Genomic DNA, 20165 nt, shown 5'->3' with positions numbered 1-20165 from the left:
ATACTGTATCAATCACCTAGGGTGACCTGCAAGGAGCAAAAGGGATCCTGGACCTGTCATACATAGCCGGACCTTCTGTCAACCAAGACGTTGGTTCACCGCAATAACCTTCAACCCCACCAGGTGTGGGATCCCCTCGGACGCTAACCCATGGGTCTCTAACGAACGTGAGATGGACGAGATCGTACTGCGTACTGCGTAGTCCCGATGCCAAGCTCAAAGAATCTCGCATACGTTAAGATGCAATGTCCCAGTAGCTTAATGCCGGAGTATTATGTATGTACTGATGTATCCACTGGTAGATCCGAGTGATATATTTCCGCCTTGGTACCCCCTCCATCCGAGCGGCAAACCGGGTAGAATATAACTTGGCCGTCAATGACACCCCGCCCAAAGCTGGCATTTAATTCTTCCGGCTCCTTATTTTCAATCCAACATCCATACTCCATGCCGTTTATAGTTCCTCAGACCCGCCGATCGAGAGAGGTCCCTTCTTTACCATCATCGTAAGAATCTCGTAGAGCACATCGGCAGCAGCCCTAGAACAACAATTAGCCAACAAACATTCTACCAGCCCCGAAACGGCGCACATACATCGTGGACAGCTCAGCATTGGTGTCATAAGCGGGAGCCACTTCGACAATGTCGGCTCCAATGAAGTTCAGTCCATCAAGCCCGCGGATGATCGTGCGCAGCTCACGAGTCGACCACCCCCCAGTCTCGGGGGTACCGGTTCCGGGAGCATCTGCGGATCGTTAGAAAGGCCATCTCATCGGCCGGGACGGCCACCTACAAGCCGGGTCAAGGGTATCGATATCAATGGAAAGATAAACGGGGTTCTCGGTCCCCACGCGCTCGCGGATCTTCTGAATGATACCGTCGGTCCCTGGCCCAGTTAGCTCTTGGCTGCAGCGCTTCCCTGGATGATACTACCGATGGTGTCAATCTCCCTCGCCTCGACGATCTCAAATCCACAGTATCCGTCGTTTTCGTAGTCCGACGGCCCGGAGAGGGTGGTCCGGATACCCGCGTGGATGTTGGTGTCGTTTCGCAACAGACCTTCCATGGCGGCATGGTAGAAGTACGTTCCATGATTGACGGCGGCCACTTCACTGGGCGATCCCCCAAAGACCTTGGGTTTCCACGAGTCGCTAGCAACAGGTGAGCGTCGAGTCCCCCCAACCGGGGTGAACCACATACAGATGGCTGTCGAAGTGAACGACGGTGACGGGGCCATAGGCCTTGTTGATGCTGCGCAACAGGGGCAACGTGATGGTGTGATCACCTCCCAGGGTAATGATACGGGGCAGGGTCTTGCCCGCCTTGGACAGGCCATACTCGTCGGCGTCGGTGTAGGGTTTGCGCATGAGCACGCTATTGTGGCCCTCTTCGATCTGCTTGATTGCCCAGCCGTTGTCATACCTAGGGCGTCTCAGTATCTGTGGCGGATTCCCTCAGACCGGACAAACATACGAAGTCACGGGAATATCGCCACAATCCAGGATCCTCAGATCGCTAACGAAAGGGTTCGCTTCCAAGGGCACGTTGTAGCCACCGCTGAAAGCCAATTTGCGTGAGCCTTTGCCGGAGACCGAAAGGAAAGGTAAGCACGTGTGCCAGAACTCCACATACTAGAGATTGAGACGACGAGAACCTTGCCTGATGCCACTTGGTCCAAATCGAGCACCGGGTCTGTATGAAGTCCCCGTGTCGAAGGGAGCACCTGCCGTCAGTCAGCTGGAGGGAACGGCGATGGCATGGAAGGGGCCGCTTGTTTGGACGAACCGATGAAGGCAATATCGTACTTCTCATCCTCACTGGCGAGACAAGGGAAGTAGGGAAGACGGCCGAAGGTAGAGATGCCCGAGAAGACCGAGTCGGCCTGCGTGCCGCCATCTCCAGGAAGGGTGTTGTACCAGAGCTTCTGGAGAGGACCAGCCGCCAACGGAGTCTGACTATGGCTGCTATGGGCAGAGGCCACCGCTGAGAGAGCAAGAAGACCGAGAGTAGAAGCGACCATGATGGCGATGGAGATATAACAGGGAAGTATAAGAGGGGAATGTTGCGAGCAGTGAGAGGCAGGACGGGAGGTATTTATGCCAGTATAGAACGGAGAGGACAGCCCTTCCGACCTTACCTAAACCTAGATACCTCCCTACCCAGGTAACGTACGTTAGAACAGGATTCTGTTCTCCCTCGACCTTCCCAGAAGAAGGGCCAATACGAAGTATACCCAAAGAGGAAGGCTGCAGGAGATCCATCTCGGCGGGTGGATTAATCGCCCGATTATTCACTATCACTCGTGGCCGTTGGCGGGGCTGCTTATCGCTTATCAGTGTGACTTCCTACTTCTTCTTCTCCCCGCGCCTTCCTGTTTAGGCCACTCGATAGAGAAAGACCAACTTGGACATCTCCGAAAAACTTCAACATGCTCGTTTCTACATTCCCTTGACTAACAGCTACCAGTGAACTATCATCCCCGTCAGCTATCCCCTCCTGCTTCCATCTGTTCGTGCACATCCATGCGGAGAAACGCCTTGTTGACCTCGCCGTCCCAATGGCTGAAAGCTACAATCGCCCACTCCAGAGCCCCCACTAGATACAGGGCGATACACTGGCCTACCCACAATCCCTTGAGTCCCCAGCCGTGAAACGCCAACCAGATGCCCAGAGGGAGTGCACCGCAGTAGTAACTCACCAGGTTCACCATGGCCCCGATGTGCTGCCGACCCATGCCACGCAGACTCCCACCGCAACTTCCATTTAACCCGTCCGCAATCTGGAACAGGGCAACATAGGGCAGCACCTCGGCCGTCAGACCCACGACTCGCTCGTCTGAATTGAAGATCTTTGCGAATTCCTGTCGGGTGCCCATCAGCACGGCCAGAACCACCCCTCCCAGCACCATACTCAGCCAGGCGGCCGCATTGGCGGCCCTCGCTGCCCCGGATGCATTCCGTAAACCTAGCAGATTACCCACGCGGGCCGACGTGGCAACGCCTACCCCAAATGGGATCGTGTTCAACACCTGATCGGCAGTCATGATAACGCTCTGTGCGGCCAGTGGAATGGTGCCCAGTCGACCGGCCGCCAACGCCACAATTTCAAATGCCCACCATTCAGTCCCGACATGGATGACCCCGAGGATGGCCAGCCGGGCAAAGGTTCCAAGGTTCTGAAGGGCTTCGCGCGACCATCCACCCCAGCACTCGGACCCCGCGATGAACCGCGCGTACCCAACTAGCAGTGCGAACGACAGCCAATATGAGATCCCGGTGGCAAACGGTGCTCCAAGGAGACCCATATCGAAAGTGTAACAGAAGAGATAGTTCAGCAGAGCATTGAATGGCGAAGTGATGAGCAGGACGTAAGTGCCCGGGCGCATGATTCCTGCCAAAGTCAGCCCATCGCATCGAGGGAGCTGTGGGCGGGAATCCCCTACCTTGGGCTTGCAAGTACTTCTTCATCACTTCGAAGTAGATGTATCCCAGTCCGCCAGGGATCAGGCAGGTTAGAAATCGAGCTCTGTCCCTGGACAACCGGGGATCTTGACCCAGGAGAAGAAAAACTGGCTCGGAGCATGCCCATAAAATGGCGACAGGAATATAGAACAGTCCCAGGACAAAGAATCCCCTCTGCAAAAGGATCCCCAGATCATGCTTGTTGGAGCTTCCTGTGAACGTCGAGGATGCCAAAGTGTCCAGCGCTGTTGTTCCACCCAGTGCAATCATCCAAGCAGTGATCATGGCAAACATCAACGAAAACGCCGTGGTTGCCAGGTTCTCAGGGGAGGAACGCCCGACAATGAGGACGGAAATCGTCTGAAGACTGTTTTGGAGTGTGTATGCTAAAATCACTGGGATTGAGCCTTTGAGAAGATGCCAGAACTCTGCGAGCCATTGTCGTCGCAAAGCACCATATTCCCCCGAGGCATCATCAATTGGGGTGACGTCTTGGACAGCGCTGTTTTTGGTCGGTTTGGGGAGAAGCGAAGTATATTCAGTGACCTCCTCTAATGTGCTGGAAGTACCAGTGCGATGCGTAGGGAGTTCTTCATACATCTTCAGCAAAGAGGCCAACTAAGAAAGGGACTATACTAGAGGAGAGAACTATATAAGCCGGGCCTTGCTTTCTATAGTATTCGCTAGTGAGAGACACCTTGGAGACAGGGCTTTGGGCCCATATCAGCCTCCAACGGCCAACCAACTGACATTCACACCACCATTCCATCCATGCCATACTCGCTCCAGTATCTGTGATTCTCGTCTAATCGTTGACAGATATGAGTCGGTGGAGCCACCTTCTATGCCCGGGACTGCGACAGACGAGAACTCATGCGTCGTCATAGATCGATCACTGACTAACAGAAATGCAATCCATTATCCGGACGGCTTATACATTTGGCGAAGATAATTGCCAGCGTAGACTAGATCCTCGGTCCATATGATAGGTTGATCTGAGTTGATCTAATTGGCTCTAGGGACTGCAGCTCTTATCAGTCCGGGGAGAATGATCAGCTCCTAAATCGGACTCTAAATAATGCCCTGAATAGGAAAGGTCTGTATTAAGATATTACCACGTCGTATACCTCCCGCCGTTGCTTTGTTGCTTTTCCGACTCCTGCCCCGCGGTTGCTCATAAAGGTCTTGACTGTACTTTGTAGGCCCTTCTGGACGCCCTGATTGCAAGGCTTCAGGAAACGGATTGCTCTCCACATATTCTATAAGTACCTAATGCCTAAATTTGTATTTATCATATCATTGGGTTTAATAGAAACCAGACAAGTCCAGCTGCACTCTTTGGAGCCTATACCTCCCACGGCAGCGCTTCGGAATCATTTTGTGAAAGTGCCAGCCAAGATCCCTTGTCCATTCTTCAATTGATTATGAGCCGCAGGACGCAGCACACTGGGACGGGAAGCTTCCCGGGGGCTTGTGTGCCTCGTAAAGTAGGACCTCCTATTCTAGGGGCGTCCCATATTGCCAATGCCAGCAACGAGAGGCGCCCCCAAGAGGGTTTCTAGTGTAGCAGCCCGATTTTCAAAGACTCCTGCATCTGGAGCGGTCTAGTACTACAGAAACTGATCAAGTAAGCCTCTAACATCTCAAACCCCGCTAGAGATAAGACGATATTTCTCTGATATCAGGCAGCCATATGATTCGACAATCCTCTGTCCAACCCTATCTAGAGTCTGATAAGCGGTAGCAAGTGCTTTGCTGTAGTACAACTACAAATATCGAAGCTGTATATACTTGCTTTCTATCAAGACTCCTTGTATACTTCTCCTGTGCGAATGTTTATTTGTAAATTACCATGTCCACCCCAGTCCGTTCCATGGACGATGCAAAGCGGGACAAGAAGGAAGGAATAACAAGGTCAACCATGGATGCTATCAGCATCATCGATGCAGAACTGCCCCATTCAGTCGAGAAAAATGGCCTCAGAGTCCATCCCCAGCCCACCGCGGACCCTCTCGACCCGTTGAACTGGTCTCTTATGCAGAAGCATACCATCCTGGGGATCGTGATGTTAAAGTATCCAGCTCACCAAAGTGTTTACTCCCAGCTGCTTGGATGCTAATTCCATTGATGTCAATGTAGATACTTCCTCTTTACCTACATTACAACTACCACCGTCCCATCCTTTCCCGAAATCCAGACCCAATTTGACATCTCTTACGCACAAGTGAACTGGACAGTGGCAATTCCTGCCCTAGGCCTATCGGTTGGCCCGCTGTTCTGGTCATCACTCAGCGATATTTACGGTCGTCGTGTTATCTTTATTGTGGGTACCCTCATCGCCCTGGTTTCGACTGTCGGAGCTGCCGTAGCCGATACCTATGGTGGGTATATGGCAGCCCGGTTCTTCCAGGGCTTCGGGGTCAGCCCTGGCTCAACAGTAGGGATGGCAGTAGGTAAGGCCGGATACCATGCAGATTAACTGGAATATAGACTGACTCATCACAAGTCAACGATCTCTTCTTCGAGTATGAGCGCGGTCAGAAATTGGGACTATGGGTTCTTGCTATTGACTCGGGACTCCTTTTGGGCCCTACATGTAGGTGTCCCTTACCAAGTCCAAATTCTAAAGCTAATATTCGTAGTCGGCGGATTTCTGAACCTCGTCAGCGCCGAATGGATTAACTGGTTTAATGCCATCCTTTTTGCTGTCCTTCTAGCGCTGGAGCTCACACTCATGCCGGAAACACTCTATCCCCGCACCTTGATGCTCCAACGTATGCCCAAAGACCCTTCAACTGTGACGCACCTCGATATCGAGAACCCACCGGAAAAATACCCACCAACACAAACGACCTCTCCAGCCAAAACGGAATGCTCTCCCATGAGATTCGCTGAAGTCCCCCGAACCAAGAATCTCTCCTTTATAAACGTCCGCCCGGTTCCAGGAATGCGACATCCCAAGCCATGGGACGCAGTCATCCGCTTCTTGCTGACTTTCCAGTTCCCTGTGGTGGTTATCGCGGTGATTGGGTACTCCTTTCTCTGGTATTGGTGGGTTCTATCAGTAATCACGATGGTACCAGCGGCGTACGCATCGTATACGCCCCTGATCCAGGGTTTGCTCTTTCTGGGCTTGTTGATAGGCACCGTTGTCTCCGAGATCTCCTGTTCCGGCAGATTGAGTGATTATATAGTCACAAAATTGGCGAAGCGTAATAGAGGAGTACGCGTGGCGGAGATGAGATTGTGGTTGGCATATCCCGCAATCATTTTGACGGCTAGTAAGTGATGGTTTCCTTCCTGGGGTAGATGAGATTCTCACATACTGATGTATAAAGTTGGATTAATCCTATGGGGTGTCAGCGTTGACAAGTCCTATCACTGGATGGTAGGCCAGGCAGCTTTCTTCCTCTGTATGTATCCCACGCGATGGCATACCTTGCCGGTTGCTAACAATTCCAGTCGCGGCGGGGATTCAAATTGGAAACACCGTCACAAGTAGCTACATTATCGACAGCTACCCGCTTCAGTCCACGAGTGTAGTGATATTCTACGCCGTGTTTCTAAATCTAAGTGCATTCATCAACCCTGTATGTATTCACCTGTGTCGAACCAATTTCTTTGGAGGCAGTGTTAACAGCTCAACCAGTTCTTTATCGCCAACTGGCAAGCCGCAGTTGGATGGACCTGGACGTTCACGACGCAGGCGCTCATCGTTGTTGTCGCTGGCACTGCCATATTTCTTGTTCTACAACGGTTTGGGACGACGTTGCGAGCAAAGGCACCCGTGCCGTCATGGGTTAATCCGGAGTTTGATACTTAAGACCGGTTGAAGTCAATTTTAGCTGGCGTTGCATGGTTATATGGAGTTAATGGTTGGTCTTAGGATACGCTGAGCACATCAGCAACGATAGTGTAAATTTTCAGGAGAATAACTTGTAATCCGCAGCCTATCGAATGAAAAAGGCAAAGTGAAGAAATCAACGACGGCAACACCGATCGCCTCGCTTGAAATATCCCTTCCAGACCCCGTGGGTAGACTTGCTCCTAAACGCCAGTCATAATGCGGTTTCCCTGAAAACATTTCCCAACAATGGACAGAAGTCAAGGATAGAATGAGAAACGACTTAACTCCTATGTATGACCATATAGTTTCAACCGATAAATGCAAGTTTCGTTCGCGCCCCAATTAGATGTGACGCGGAAAACAACCCGACCCACGCGGATGGCTGAGACATCAATAACAGCGTCCAGCTCAAATGATTGTATGTGGTTCGGTGCATTGATATCGTATTTCCACCGTCCGATGCGGTAGAAAGACCCCCCTAACAGCTTGTCATCTGAGTATGCACTCTCTGGCTCGCCTTTGTAAGCGACACGAAGCGTGCTCATAACTGTTTCATGGAGCGAAAAGCCTTCAGGCATCTGGGACGGGTCAATTGGAGGAAGCAGTTTGCCCGGCGAAGCAGCGCTGGTATCTACGACGGAGAACTCCGCCCATAGTTCCATGTTCGCAGGTGCAACCTCAGGTCGCATGGTTGCGCCTCTGGGAATGTGTTCGACGACAACCTCTTCTGGCACGATCTGCCGGCCCAACAGTACTGACAATTGCGATACGCCAGAGCGAGGGGTGCTACACCAGCAATCGCCGACCTCCTCCCAGTTAACCAAAGCGGCGATTGGACGCATCGGTCCTCGACGAGGGGTTCGAAAGAACAACGAAGCGGCCTTTTCCAACATAGTCGGAGAACGTCCTACCGTTGGACTTGTTTTGTAAGGGTCAATGATTGGCCCCATACCAATTGAAAGGAAGTTCACTTTCGGCACATCCGGGACCTTTGGAAGGCGTTGGACAATGGTAGTCGGTGCTGCTGCCACGTTGTCGACTTCAGATCTCATGATCCTGACATCCTGGGAAAGCGACGAGACCTGCGCTCCCAGACGAACGACCTGATTCGATAAAATGTTCAAGGCATCGAGACCAGTAGAGTTGAGATCAATATGCGGCATTCCACTATCCCAGGGGAAATGCGAGCCGATATTAGAACGCAGCGCAGCCAAACCACCACCGAAAGAGTAGATTGCAATGATAGACACTGCGGCTACTAGAACGGAAGTGGCTATTCGGATTACCAGGTTCTTTGAACGAGAGAATGTGAAGGTGCTCGGAATATGGGTATCAGGTATGGTGGGTTCCCGGCGGGGGCGAAGCGCCTCAGAAAACGAAGCTTCGCTGGTAATACGGTCCGGAATAATAGTTCGAACGGGAGCTGAGGAGACCAGGGGCTCCTGGATGGGTTCTGACCGAGTCTTCGAGCGTGACCGTGGACGTGGTTCCAAAGCAATGGGAGGTGATTCAGGCTCGAGTACCGATTCGGTGGTGGCTTGCGGATGCGGAACTGGCCCTGGGGACAGCGATTTTGCTGAGTGGTCGGATTCTGGTTCTTCCTCTTCCTTGATAGTATCATGGGCGAAGGCGAGTCCGGAAAATCGGCGAGGAGGGGCGGTGATGTTCTTTAGCGGTGGTTCCTCAGGGGCCCTTGTCGGATGCATTCGCTGAAGGTCATCGCCATGTATATCGCGCTCGACGGTCCAGGAGATTAGTGATTCATTGTCAACCGAGTTCCCGAATTGGGGCGAGCTTAGCGACACCTCGCGCGCAGGAGAGCCAAACCGTAGAAGTGGAGAGGGATAAAGTTGTTCGGCTTGTAAGTCTCCGTGCCGAGGGTTTGCAACAGTCCGGGTCGCCGGACTCGAAGTTGTAGAAAGAGTATGGGGAATAGGGGGAGTAGGTGTTGGGGTAGAGTGTTCCGCTTCAAGTTGGGGCGAAGCTGTGACCTCGCGCAGCGAATCGAGCAGCTGAACCTGATCCGGGGTTGGCTCACGCCGACTGCGGCGAACGGGGGAAAGACTTGCAGATGGTTTGCGCGATCTGGTGTTCAAGTGAGACATGTCCTTTTCCCGATCCTGTGCGGTCTTGATGTCTTTGTCGATAGCATCCGCCACCTCGACAAGGCCCAAATTTGGCTTCGCGGCCAGCTTCCGGGGAAGGAAAGGCGTGGACGATGCGCCATAGGCAAAGGAGTGCTTGACGGGAATATCTGGGAGGGCAGGGTTGTTTGTCTCCGGGCTCGTTATGCTCGGAAGATATGAAGGTCCGCTTTGGGCATCGGCAGATCGCGCGACTGTTCCAGCACGTCGGGTGGAGGTGCGCTTTGGAGGCATGCTGTCGTAGATTTGTTATCTTGCGGGGATCTGTGTCGCACCGAGACTGTCGCAATACCAGTTATCGGGATGGTAGGGATCATAGACTTATGATTCGGTAGATGCTGAGCATAAAAGACACAGAAAGAAGCCAATGTCGGCGCAGAGGGTTCAGTAGCCGAACTGACCTCAACGGGTGGATATTTGCCGCGTGAGGCAGTAACAGCGCTGGTCTCACCGAAGACCGCGATGAGCGAGATGCAAGGAAACAAGGGCGCGAGATCTGGTTGGAGGGTGGTATTGAAGTGTTCAGCTTGGAGGGAGACAGCTATGTGAGGCGATTGACAATGGCGGCGACTATATCGGCCGGGGTACTGGTCAGGTGGAGGTAGAAAAGAGATGAGAGGAGACCAGCGGCAACCCGAATTCTTTGTTCGGAATGAGTTGAATGAAAGAGTGAGAGGCCAGTCACTCGGAGGCGATCACACAGAAACAAAAGGGGCGTGACATAGAACCGTTCAATGGACCGTTTCAAGCCGATCCTGTTGCTTCATGACCCGACGCGCGAATGCACGACGCGGCGGGAGGAGAGCGAGTCGCGCAATTGACAGGGACACTTCGATGAGGGCGGACACATGCAGTGATCGGGACGGGACCCAGGACGGAGGGATTCAATCCAAGGGGGTGCGAGCGCAGGTGGTTCCCCTCGAGTTGACCGAACAATCGACGTCGTCGCGATGCGATGAGAATTGCAGAAGAGGACGCCGGATTGTTTGTCCGATGCGATTGCACTCAGATGCCCCAATCCGGCATAGTGCGCCTGCCTCACGGTTCGGGATTCCAGCCTTAGTCATCCTCCCCACGGAGTCACGTGCAATATGACAGTATCACATGATATTTAGCTGCTGTACACAGTACCTAGTACCTAGACGTCGTATGTGGATAATATACAGGACCAAGAGTGAAGGAATTCCACCCATGGAATAGAGCAATAACGACCCCCTCTGAATGCATCCAACCTGTACACCAAAAAGGGCCCCTCGGAAGGCAACACTAGCAGGTCCATGCGGACACGATTCCGTCTTTGCGGCCTTCCACCAGGAACCCGTCCTTGAGGCGGACTCGCTCGACGGTTGCCGGAGATGGTCCATGCTCATCAGCTCCGACCCCGGCGCCACAGTCCCAGTGGTGCCCATCACCCTTATCGTAGACCTTCACGACGTTTTCACCCGCGGCAGCCACGATTCGCTTGGCATCGAACATCATACTAGTGACAGGTTTATCGTAGGCATACGCATCGAATATAGACCCGGTTCGGAGATCCCAAATCTAGAACAGGTTAGATGACTGATGAACCGGGGGGTTGAGGGGGTTTAACATACCCGAATGCTGCGGTCCGAACTTCCGGTTACCAGGTGGACATCGTCAAACTGGAGACACGTCACAGGGCCGGTATGGCCCACCAAACTTCGGTGGACCTGTCCACTACGCAAATCCCAGAGACGAACCATGCCATCTGCGGTACCGCAAGCCAGAGCCGCATCGAAGCACTGCAGGGCGCCGACAAAGTCCGCCGACGCGTCCGGCAATCGTCCCGACGGCCGCCACTGCGTGTCGCCGCCAAGGGTTGAAGCTTGGGCGGCAGCCCAAAGGACATCCAATGTTTGCACACAACGGCCCTTGACCAGATCCCACTGTCGCAGGGTCTTATCCGCGGAGCCAGAGATCAATGTATCCCCCCGGAAATGGAGCGCCGTTACTTCATCCACGTGAGCATCGAGGGAATACGCGTAACAATCTTCCAATGTGGTTGAGTGAAACAGTTCGTGGGCGTCATCGGTCCCGTCATCGTCTTCCTCTTCTTTATTGACACGGCCATCTCGGGTGACGGATCGGGCACGACTCAAGTCCCAGAGCTTGACCGAAGCGTCCATTGAGCCCGTGGCGACGATGTTGTCCTCGATCTGGAGACAGCGGACGGACGCATTATGGCCCTCCAAAAGCCCCATGCACCGTCCAACATTGAGGTCCCAAACGCGGACAGTATCATCCAATGCCGCACTGACCATGGTGCCGAACGGGAAGTCAAGGTCGATAGCCGTCACCATGTCGGTATGGGCCGGCATCTCTTTGATTTGCGAACCCGGGGCAAAATGTTCGTGTAGAATGGGCATCGATCGTTTCCCTACCAGGGGATGTTAGTACGGCGGTCAGTGGAAGCGGCGGCGGACCCCCTCTGTACTTATTGATCTTTGCTTTATGCTCTTGGGAGAGGACATCTTCTGGTAAATGGACTCTGACATGAAGGACGCATCCATCGCAGGATCTTCGGACACAAACGAGTCATCATTGGGCTCGGAGGATTTGGGAGTCGCCACCGCGGCCTGGGAATCTGGTGGTGCGTCGTGAAGATCCTCGAGTTTATTGTCGAGCTCGGTGACTGGGCACAGAGGGTTAGAAACAATCCGCATCGCTTGAGAATTTTGTGGATCCACCAACGTTCATGTTCCAACTCGGCTTCTTCCATCTCCAGACCGGCTAAGCGGTCCAGGACGATCTTTCGCATATGATGAAGATTGGCGATTTTGTTATCGATCTCGTGGATCTCCGAGCTGCACATATTCTTCCGCACCCCCATCAGGTCCAGCCGACGGCCAAGGATGTCCCGTTCCTTTCTCAGGTCAGTCGGGGTGGATGGAAGGGCAGCCCCGGCGTCGCCATCTTTGAGGAGCTTCTTCCCCCTGGAGGTTCGCCGTCGGTGGACTTTGCGGTATTCATGGTCGTCCTGCGAGGCCTGAAAGCCCTCGAACAGGGAGTATGAGCTGGAGTCCTCCGGAATGTTGGCAAGGAGTTCATCGGGAAGGGAGGAAATAGCCCGCGACTGGATTTCGGCGGTGGAGAGCTTGGAGCGGACGAGATCGGTAGGGGTGGTCTGGGTCAAGGAGAAGACTTTGCGCTGGGTATTCGGGCGTCGCAGCTCCCGTTGAATATCGGCCATGGCATTGTGATAATGGGTGCCGGCTGTGGGATCGGTCGAGGAGGGGGCCATCAAGTGGCCGGCCGTTGTCGTCACCTTCCTCCCAAAGGCCTCGATATGCCGACTCTATTGACCCCGCGGTGTACGTCAACAAGGGGGATCCCACGACGGGCGAACGGAACGGAAAGAATGCGACCAAGGTCATCGCAGGAGCTTACCGTTAAGCCAGTCCCCAGGAGACCGTCTTGCTCGACAATATCTGAGAGACCGGAGGGCGACTCATCTCGCCGGTGTTTGTCCATGACACCCAACCGATGATAGGCAGTATCTCTTATCTACCCATAGGGGTAAGTTAGGAGGAACCGGAGAATGGAGGGGTCTGGGAGGCGGGGGGAATGAAAGGTAGGAGGGGATGATAGGAGATGGTGAGGTATTCTTCGGGGGAGGAAGCGAGAGAGAAGCTGCACGCGATGGATTACCGCGTTTCCCGACCGAGGGGTAATCGGTGGTAATATTACCGCATCTCATCGGGACAATTGCAGGCCAGTGGTAATTTATCGGGGTAATGGGTATACATCCACCTGCACGATGTTCATGATCGTCATCCATGGATGCAATGCGTAGATACTGTGCCATTGCTCCCGCGTCTTTATTGCTTGATGGACTTATTTCCGTTTACTCGCCTAGCTTAGTGGCTAACAGTCTCGTCAGTATATACGTATCTCGGAGGTACTGTAGATATCTACCAGAGGTACCTCGGTAGAAGCCCTGATCTATCCATTGCGTTCGACATCAAGAATGCTACCTCCAAGGTCGTACTGAGATCGGAAACAGTCCACTCTGGATCCCTCTCCCCCGTCAGCCTCTGATGCAACAACGAACGCCCCAGGGCTTTTCTCCGTATCTGACCCGATAAGCTGGGATGATCAGCAGCATGTTTCTCGACCCCTGACTTTCCAAACATACGACGTGATAGGTAGCACATGTCTAGGTAGCAATCGGAAGTAATTGAGAACCCCTGGTTTCTCTTCCTACGTTGGGAGTATGGAGTAGATAAGGGAAAAGGAAAACCAGAAAAAGAAAAAAAGAAAAAAAGGGAAAAAAAATCCGTCTCCGTACTTAAGATCCGGCCCCCAATCTCCCCCCCATCGATTGATCTTTTGTCCTCACCAACTGCGCCTCAATCGCAACAATGGATACGGCAATCGATCTTTCGGATGCCTCCAAGGCTTTGGACCTGGCGAATATTCGCTTCCAGTTGATGTAAGTTGCTAGATCGGATATCCCGAACTATCTACCTACACCCTCCTTGCCCTACTACCTAAATTCTTCTTCCCCTGGAGCCGCATGCAACCCCGCAATCGCACCTCCGCCCGACGCAACTGGTTCTCCTCCCACTGACGACCACCTCTCGCCTCAAATGTAGTCGGCTGGAGGATTCCATCACCTTCTATCTCATCGAACGAGTGCAATTCCCCCTCAATAAGCCCGTCTACGTCCCCGGTGGCGTCAAGATCCCCGGCGATGACCACTGCCTCATGGACTATCTGCTCCGGGAGCAGGAACGCCTTCAGTCCCGTGTGCGTCGCTACCAGTCCCCCGACGAGTACCCTTTCTTCCCGGATGTCCTGGAGAATCCCATCCTGCAGCCGCTACAGTACCCCAAGATCCTCCACGACAACGATGTGAACGTCAACGAGATCATCAAGCAACGTTACATGCAGGATATTCTTCCCGCCATCTGCCCCAAATTCGGCCGGGAGGACCGGGGTGAGACACAGGAGAACTACGGCTCGGCGGCCACCTGCGACGTCAACTGCCTCCAAGCCTTGTCGCGCCGCATCCATTTCGGCAAGTTCGTCGCCGAGTCCAAGTTCCAGAAGGACCCGGAGACCTTTGCCAAACTGATCAAGGCTGGGGATCGGGAGGGCATTGATGCTGCCATTACCAATGCCGCGGTGGAACAGAAGGTGCTGGAGCGTTTGGCCTTGAAAGCAAAGACCTACGGCACCGACCCAGCCTTCCCCACCGAAGCCGGTCCCAAGATTGACGTGGATGCGGTGGTTGCAATGTACAAGGTAGGGGCTATCAGTCCCTTTCATGACCTTCCGGGGACCACCACTAACAACATTCAGGAATACGTCATCCCCTTGACGAAAGTGGTCGAGGTCGAATATCTGATGCAGCGCCTGAAGAACACCCAGTGGGAATAGGTGCGAAGATCACGCGCGGCGTGCGGAACAAACAGTTTGGTGTTTGAGCAATAAACCTAAACCTTTTTTTAAAACGTTATGGACAGAGACATAATTCTTCCCTCGATCTATTTGTATCATGAATAGTGCATAGCCGACTCCCACCCCCTCCATCCTTAGACGGGGGCCTTCAGGTAATCCGAGACCGCTTTCACGGCCGGTTCGAACTTCCCCCCGTCCAGTAGGATCAGGCTGCCGTTGGTGCGAATCCCCAGTTCCTGGAAAGTGCGTTTGGAGTCCGAATGGCCCTCATCATGTTTGTGCGTATGCTCGAACGAGCCGCTACACATCGCATGCCGTTCAAGAACCTCGTCTTCGACATGGAAAAAGAACCGCTCCGTTTCCCCGGACTTCTTCTTTTTCTTCTGGGGCCGTGTCTCCTCCATGTCGAGTTTCGATTCGACTTCCTCGTATGTCTTAGAAAGGATGAGGTAGTGTGAGAAGTTGTACGGCTCTTTGTCCTCGATCGCCCAGGCTATCTCCTCGAGAAGCATGGTGTACATGGGCGGGATCACCTGCGGCGGCATGTTGATTAACCGCTCGGTTAGGATCAGGCCGACGGGCGGAACGGGGTCCTGTGCAAGGAGTTCGGAGAGGGGGGCCAGGGTCGGGTTGGACGAGGCTTTCCTTCGCAGGTAAGATATCAAGTCCTTGATCACGGGTTTGTCCTGGACGGTCAGCATCGCCCGTGTATCCTCGTAAGCGCAACGCGCACACACCTTATGCTCCTGCAGATTCAACACGGTAAGAAACGCGTACGGATCCGACTCGTTGCCATCCACCTTCACTGTCGAGCCGAGCAATGGTTGCGCCAGGATCATATCGGCCAACTCGGACATGTTGAACAGCTGCGCATCCGCGTCGAACAGTTGTCGCAGAAGATTTTTCAGGCCATGGAAGTCGACGGCCGGTTGGGGATCAAACCACTCAAAGTCCACGTTCACAATCTCCATCTCCTGGATCAGTCAATCCATCAGCGTTTCGAGTTCGAGTTCATCCCTCTGATTTGCGCGGGGTCTGTCGCCATACCTCATCAGACTCCTCCCCTTCCGCGGACGGATTGGTACCGCCCATTTCAACGTCACCATCCTTGACCTGCTTGCGCTTTCCCATTTTGAGAGTAACTGTAACCAGTGGTGGTTGGGAAGAAACTTGGTGGTATCGATAACCCCGACGGCTGCCAAGTGCTGGCGGGCGATAAAAGTTGCTCCGACCCCGCTAAACCGCATTTGAACTTTCCGGCGATGCGCCCAAAGCGACCAACACTATATTGCTCCATTCGCGTTCCACTTCCACCACCATTGGCATTTTGTTCTGGGTACTAGATTGCATAGGCCTCTTTCCGTCCAGCCAACCCGTCGATGTACGTTGCTAGGGGCAGTTTTGAGGGCATAGAGTTTAGTGGTGCTGTTGAGACGGGGAAATGGAATCAATCGTCATTGCAGCGGTTGTAGATATTTGGATGCTTGTGCCATAGTATACCCCTTCCCGGGTAAGGTATTTATTTTCTTTTTAGAACCTCCCCCGACCTTCAAACGTCCGAGCATAGGGTAAAGGCCCAATCAGGTACGCGGATGATCCGTTATTTACCTTCAATACCTTACTTACCCCTTGCAGGTTGGTTTAACTTTTGAAGGAGAAGGCTCCTGGATTGAACGCCGCCCTTCGTTACGTATGCTGGACCCTAGCTTCGGTAGCAGAAGAGCGAATCTAGCCTGTGACATCGACACGGCAGAGGACTGAGCGTAGTGGTCCGATAGATCCGGCATTCCTCACCGGTAAGCAAAAGGAACTCACGTTCAAGGGTCGTTCATATTTATTCCAGGAGGAAACTCCTGATACGCAATGCTTAGGTATCTAACCTACCCATCACCGAAACGCCCTATGACGGTTCAACAAGCTCCATTTGCACTGCCGCCACGAGCTAGGATCCTAGTGACGGGCGCAAATGGCTTCCTTGCCTCTCACGCAACCAACGAACTGTTAAGATTAGGATATCGTGTCCGCGGCACTGTTCGGGGCGCGAAGCCCTGGCTTGATGCTTTTTACACGGCCAAATATGGCCAAGGAAATTTCGAAACGGTCATCGTTGAAGACCTAGGGAACTATCTCGAAGTCTCATCGGTATTAGATAATGTCGATGGGATTATCCATTTGGTTGGACCCCAGATACGCCTTTGACGGCCGCTCGCTAACTGAAATCTCGGAGGCATCTGACGTTAGCTTGACAGATGATGTCAAGAAAGCTGTACCCCTGGCCCGTAAAACAGCGCTCACTATACTTGAGGTTGCGAGCAGGAGAGCATCCATTCGCCGAGTTGTTATCGGATCCTCATCCATGGCGGCCTATTCCCCCACCCCAAACAAAAAAGGAATCGTTGTCCACGAAAGTAAGCACCTACATAGTACTTGCTCGGGCTATTGATTAATGATTACAGATACGTGGAACACTTCTGCCATGGAAATGGCGTGGGATATAGTTCCTTCGACCCATCAACATGGTGGTTGTCAGTCAAGCTGGAACTCATTTTCGGTGCCGGAAAAGTGCGCAGATGCGGCAGAGAGTCATCATCGACGAATGACAGTCTACAGTGCTTGTAAAATGGAAGCCGAAAAGGCATCCTGGGAGTGGTTCAAGAGAACACAACCATCTTTTGACCTCAACAGCGTTGTTTCGTCTTATGCTGTTTGTCCGCTATAGCACCCATTGTCCTCTGTTGCCACTGACTCCGTTCAATAGGTCGGAAAGATCCTCCACAAGGAGATTCCGGGTTCCACTATGGGATGGGTACGCAGTTTACTTCGCGGCAATAAAACCCCCATGTATCTTATCCCGCCTAGTAAGTCATCATGTTATCACGTGTATGAACAGCTCAATGACCTGGGTATCTAGAATGGTTTGTCGATGTGGAAGATATCGCCCGCTTGTTAACCGTTTCCCTTCTTGACTCGACCGTATCTTCAGAGCGTGTTTTCGCGTTTAGTGAGTCCATGAACTGGTCTGGCGTTACAGACATTCTCCGAAAGCTTCAACCTGAAAACCATTCAATACCGTCGCCATTGAATAATGAAGGTCGGGACCTCGCTCGCATATTACCACGAGACCGAGCCATAAGGCTTCTTCAGGGCTTCTATGGGCAGAGTGATATGACCCCTATCGCTACAAGTATTACTAAAGGGATTTTAGAGGATCCGTCATAGAAGTTCTCAGAAATGGATAGCTCTAGATGACAGGGCAATAAAGGCCACCGATAATTGGTAGTAGACCAGTGAAGAACGTGAGCAGGAACGCTCTAGCATCTTATGAGATAATATTTATCATAATTGATGACGTGTTGAGGGCTGCATCTTGAACTCTCATAGGTACAAGGCGCCTACAATCAGGGTGCAACCGACCCAGATATTGTGTCAGGTCCCTTCATTTGAACGATCGGAGCCACAGTTGTTCTTGTGTGTGGATGGCGCTGAAGAATGCACAATAAGGTTTGGAGAGGTGGACTGGGAGGCAGGTGGATAAGTCAAATAATCACTATGCTTGAAATTGCCCCTCTGCCGACGAGTTCCCGTCTCTAAGACTAAAGTACTTTCCCAAATCGCCTCTATTAGCTTCTTAGCCTCTGAAGTAGAATGTTCATACGTACATCACCATTGGCCAGACAACGTACAATCATTCTTCACCGGCCGAAGTCCGAAATAACCCGGTGTGAGGCGACAAAAGCCTCGCAAGTTACAAATGCATGTCCATTAGTTGCCCCAGTATGCCGGTTGCTGTCAGTGCTAATCCCATGCCTACTATGAGGCTGGTACAAGGAAAGAGGCACTTTCTAATATAGTTATATGGGGCAACTGGAACGATATCACACGGGTACGACTCTAAACATTCGCTACTTTGGGGAGGAGGGACTTATCTGTGGGATTGTGTATACAGATGGGATATTATGGCTAGTAGCGGCATGCCAAATTGTAGTACATCAATACACTCGCACAGATGGAGGCGTATTGTGCTTTTACTAATGTGCATATATAACTGTTATCCATGATACTATTGCTTCGGTTTCATAATTTCCTGGTGAGTTTCTGTTTTTGAGGCGATAAAATCGCGGAAGAGAGCTGATTCACAATTAGGAGAAGGAGTTTTTCGATACCGGCCGGAATCGCGCGTAGTTTCGGATTCTCACTGCGTAAGGATACCTATCTTGGAGTCATTGAAATGATATTCGTGTGTCATAAGTAAAATAAAAGACTTTATTGCGTAGCGTCAATTGCCGGCCTGCCTACTTTGTTCCCACTTATTTGTCATGTCGATATTTTCATAGCCGGAGTCCGAGCCTGTAGTTGGGGATACCAGTAATATTTCTGCATATGGACCTTCAGAATGCCGAGGACACTTTCCGGAAGATTGCCAGCTGTTGCTGGTCATCCGTTATGCCCAGAAGAGAGACTCGGAATACCTTCGAGAGGTGGAAATGTGGTAGTGGTCTCTGTTTTACTGCCCGGATAACAGGTAAAATCCGCCATTGTGACCACGCAGATCATTGTCTATTCTTCAAATATACAGTATGTAGAACTCATTTAGGTCTCTGAGTATTATCTTCCATCTTCAATCCCCGCTGACATGTTATGGCCCCCGCTAAGTCTCATCGTTAACATGTCAGTGTTACTTGACCAAAGTCTTGTGGAAGTCTCCTGTGCGATAACGGTTTATAGCAATGGTCAATATTAGACCAGTGACGAAACAATGATGTCAGAAATAAAATGATAATAGTGACATTCTGAGATTACAGACAGAGGCCCATTTTGTTTAAGTACATTACAATTAAACATTATGTAGTCTAGTAGACTGGAATAGCGAGCTAAAGCAAAAGCGTCTGAATAAGCCAAACATTATTGCAAGATATTTTCGACGATTTTCTCTCTCTCTTTTCTTTCTTTTTCTTTTGTTAAAGCAATAACGAGCCGACAGATGTCACGTGAAATTATTGGCTAAGCAAGGACAAAGGCAGCAAAAACAGCCAGCGTAGATACCATGTGGAATCTCACCCGAGATGCAGCACCAGCGAAAGGGATTGCAGATGGAGAGACACCGCTCGGCCTGGAAGTCGCAGGGTGGCCAACGGGAGCTACGGATGGCGAAATAGGCACGGCTTGGCCTTGAGTAACCGAGGGAATTCTAGATGGTCCAGGCTGCCCAGGCTGTTGTCCAGGTCGTCCGGGTTGCTGAGCGGGCTGCACTCCGGGTTGCTGACCAGGCTGCTGAGCGGGCTGTACTCC

General features: G+C 52.2%; 8 protein-coding genes across 8 annotated transcripts; 3 read left to right on the top strand and 5 right to left on the bottom strand.

Annotated features, from left to right (window-relative positions):
* Positions 1-454: 454 nt before the first annotated feature.
* Positions 455-2020, bottom strand: BDV59DRAFT_205104 (agmatinase; the record flags this gene model as incomplete). Its single annotated transcript, XM_073694583.1, has 8 exons — positions 455-539; positions 595-745; positions 794-886; positions 934-1151; positions 1201-1422; positions 1474-1557; positions 1633-1723; positions 1786-2020. The coding sequence occupies 8 exons, from the start codon at positions 2018-2020 to the stop codon at positions 455-457; spliced, it is 1179 nt and encodes a 392-aa protein (XP_073544347.1).
* Positions 2021-2482: 462 nt separating this feature from the next.
* Positions 2483-4061, bottom strand: BDV59DRAFT_205103 (MATE family efflux transporter; the record flags this gene model as incomplete). The annotated part of the gene is made up of 2 exons (XM_073694582.1): positions 2483-3390; positions 3443-4061. 2 exons carry the CDS (start codon positions 4059-4061, stop codon positions 2483-2485), a joined length of 1527 nt encoding a protein of 508 aa, XP_073544346.1.
* A 1202-nt stretch (positions 4062-5263) lies between these two features.
* BDV59DRAFT_115605 (putative MFS transporter) lies at positions 5264-7356 on the top strand. Its single transcript, XM_073686680.1, has 7 exons — positions 5264-5534; positions 5601-5914; positions 5968-6057; positions 6104-6742; positions 6800-6874; positions 6924-7051; positions 7111-7356. Exons 1-7 carry the CDS (start codon positions 5314-5316, stop codon positions 7282-7284), a joined length of 1641 nt encoding a protein of 546 aa, XP_073544345.1. The 5' UTR covers positions 5264-5313; the 3' UTR covers positions 7285-7356.
* Position 7357: 1 nt separating this feature from the next.
* Positions 7358-9941, bottom strand: BDV59DRAFT_115606 (uncharacterized protein). Its single transcript, XM_073686681.1, has one exon. It carries the CDS (start codon positions 9684-9686, stop codon positions 7596-7598), a length of 2091 nt encoding a protein of 696 aa, XP_073544344.1. The 5' UTR covers positions 9687-9941; the 3' UTR covers positions 7358-7595.
* Positions 9942-10718: 777 nt separating this feature from the next.
* On the bottom strand, positions 10719-12944 carry mdv1 (WD repeat-containing protein; the record flags this gene model as incomplete). Its single annotated transcript, XM_073692594.1, has 5 exons — positions 10719-10994; positions 11048-11850; positions 11908-12105; positions 12165-12768; positions 12861-12944. 5 exons carry the CDS (start codon positions 12942-12944, stop codon positions 10719-10721), a joined length of 1965 nt encoding a protein of 654 aa, XP_073544343.1.
* A 761-nt stretch (positions 12945-13705) lies between these two features.
* BDV59DRAFT_115579 (chorismate mutase ARO7) lies at positions 13706-14933 on the top strand. The gene is made up of 3 exons (XM_073686679.1): positions 13706-13905; positions 14069-14720; positions 14778-14933. The coding sequence occupies exons 1-3, from the start codon at positions 13835-13837 to the stop codon at positions 14853-14855; spliced, it is 801 nt and encodes a 266-aa protein (XP_073544342.1). The 5' UTR covers positions 13706-13834; the 3' UTR covers positions 14856-14933.
* Positions 14934-15010: 77 nt separating this feature from the next.
* On the bottom strand, positions 15011-16007 carry BDV59DRAFT_195550 (protein-transporting protein BCP1; the record flags this gene model as incomplete). Its single annotated transcript, XM_073692593.1, has 3 exons — positions 15011-15562; positions 15614-15850; positions 15924-16007. The coding sequence occupies 3 exons, from the start codon at positions 16005-16007 to the stop codon at positions 15011-15013; spliced, it is 873 nt and encodes a 290-aa protein (XP_073544341.1).
* A 771-nt stretch (positions 16008-16778) lies between these two features.
* On the top strand, positions 16779-18095 carry BDV59DRAFT_210259 (NAD(P)-binding protein; the record flags this gene model as incomplete). The annotated part of the gene is made up of 6 exons (XM_073695558.1): positions 16779-17051; positions 17104-17284; positions 17333-17363; positions 17412-17580; positions 17635-17734; positions 17788-18095. The coding sequence occupies 6 exons, from the start codon at positions 16779-16781 to the stop codon at positions 18093-18095; spliced, it is 1062 nt and encodes a 353-aa protein (XP_073544340.1).
* Between the last annotated feature and the right edge of the window lie 2070 nt (positions 18096-20165).

Source organism: Aspergillus ambiguus, assembly GCF_047715705.1.
Source record: "Aspergillus ambiguus strain CBS 117.58 unplaced genomic scaffold BDV59scaffold_40, whole genome shotgun sequence".
NCBI lineage: Eukaryota > Fungi > Ascomycota > Eurotiomycetes > Eurotiales > Aspergillaceae > Aspergillus > Aspergillus ambiguus.
The sequence above is the reverse complement of the archived record's forward strand: the minus strand, read 5'-3'. Positions and strand labels throughout refer to the sequence as shown.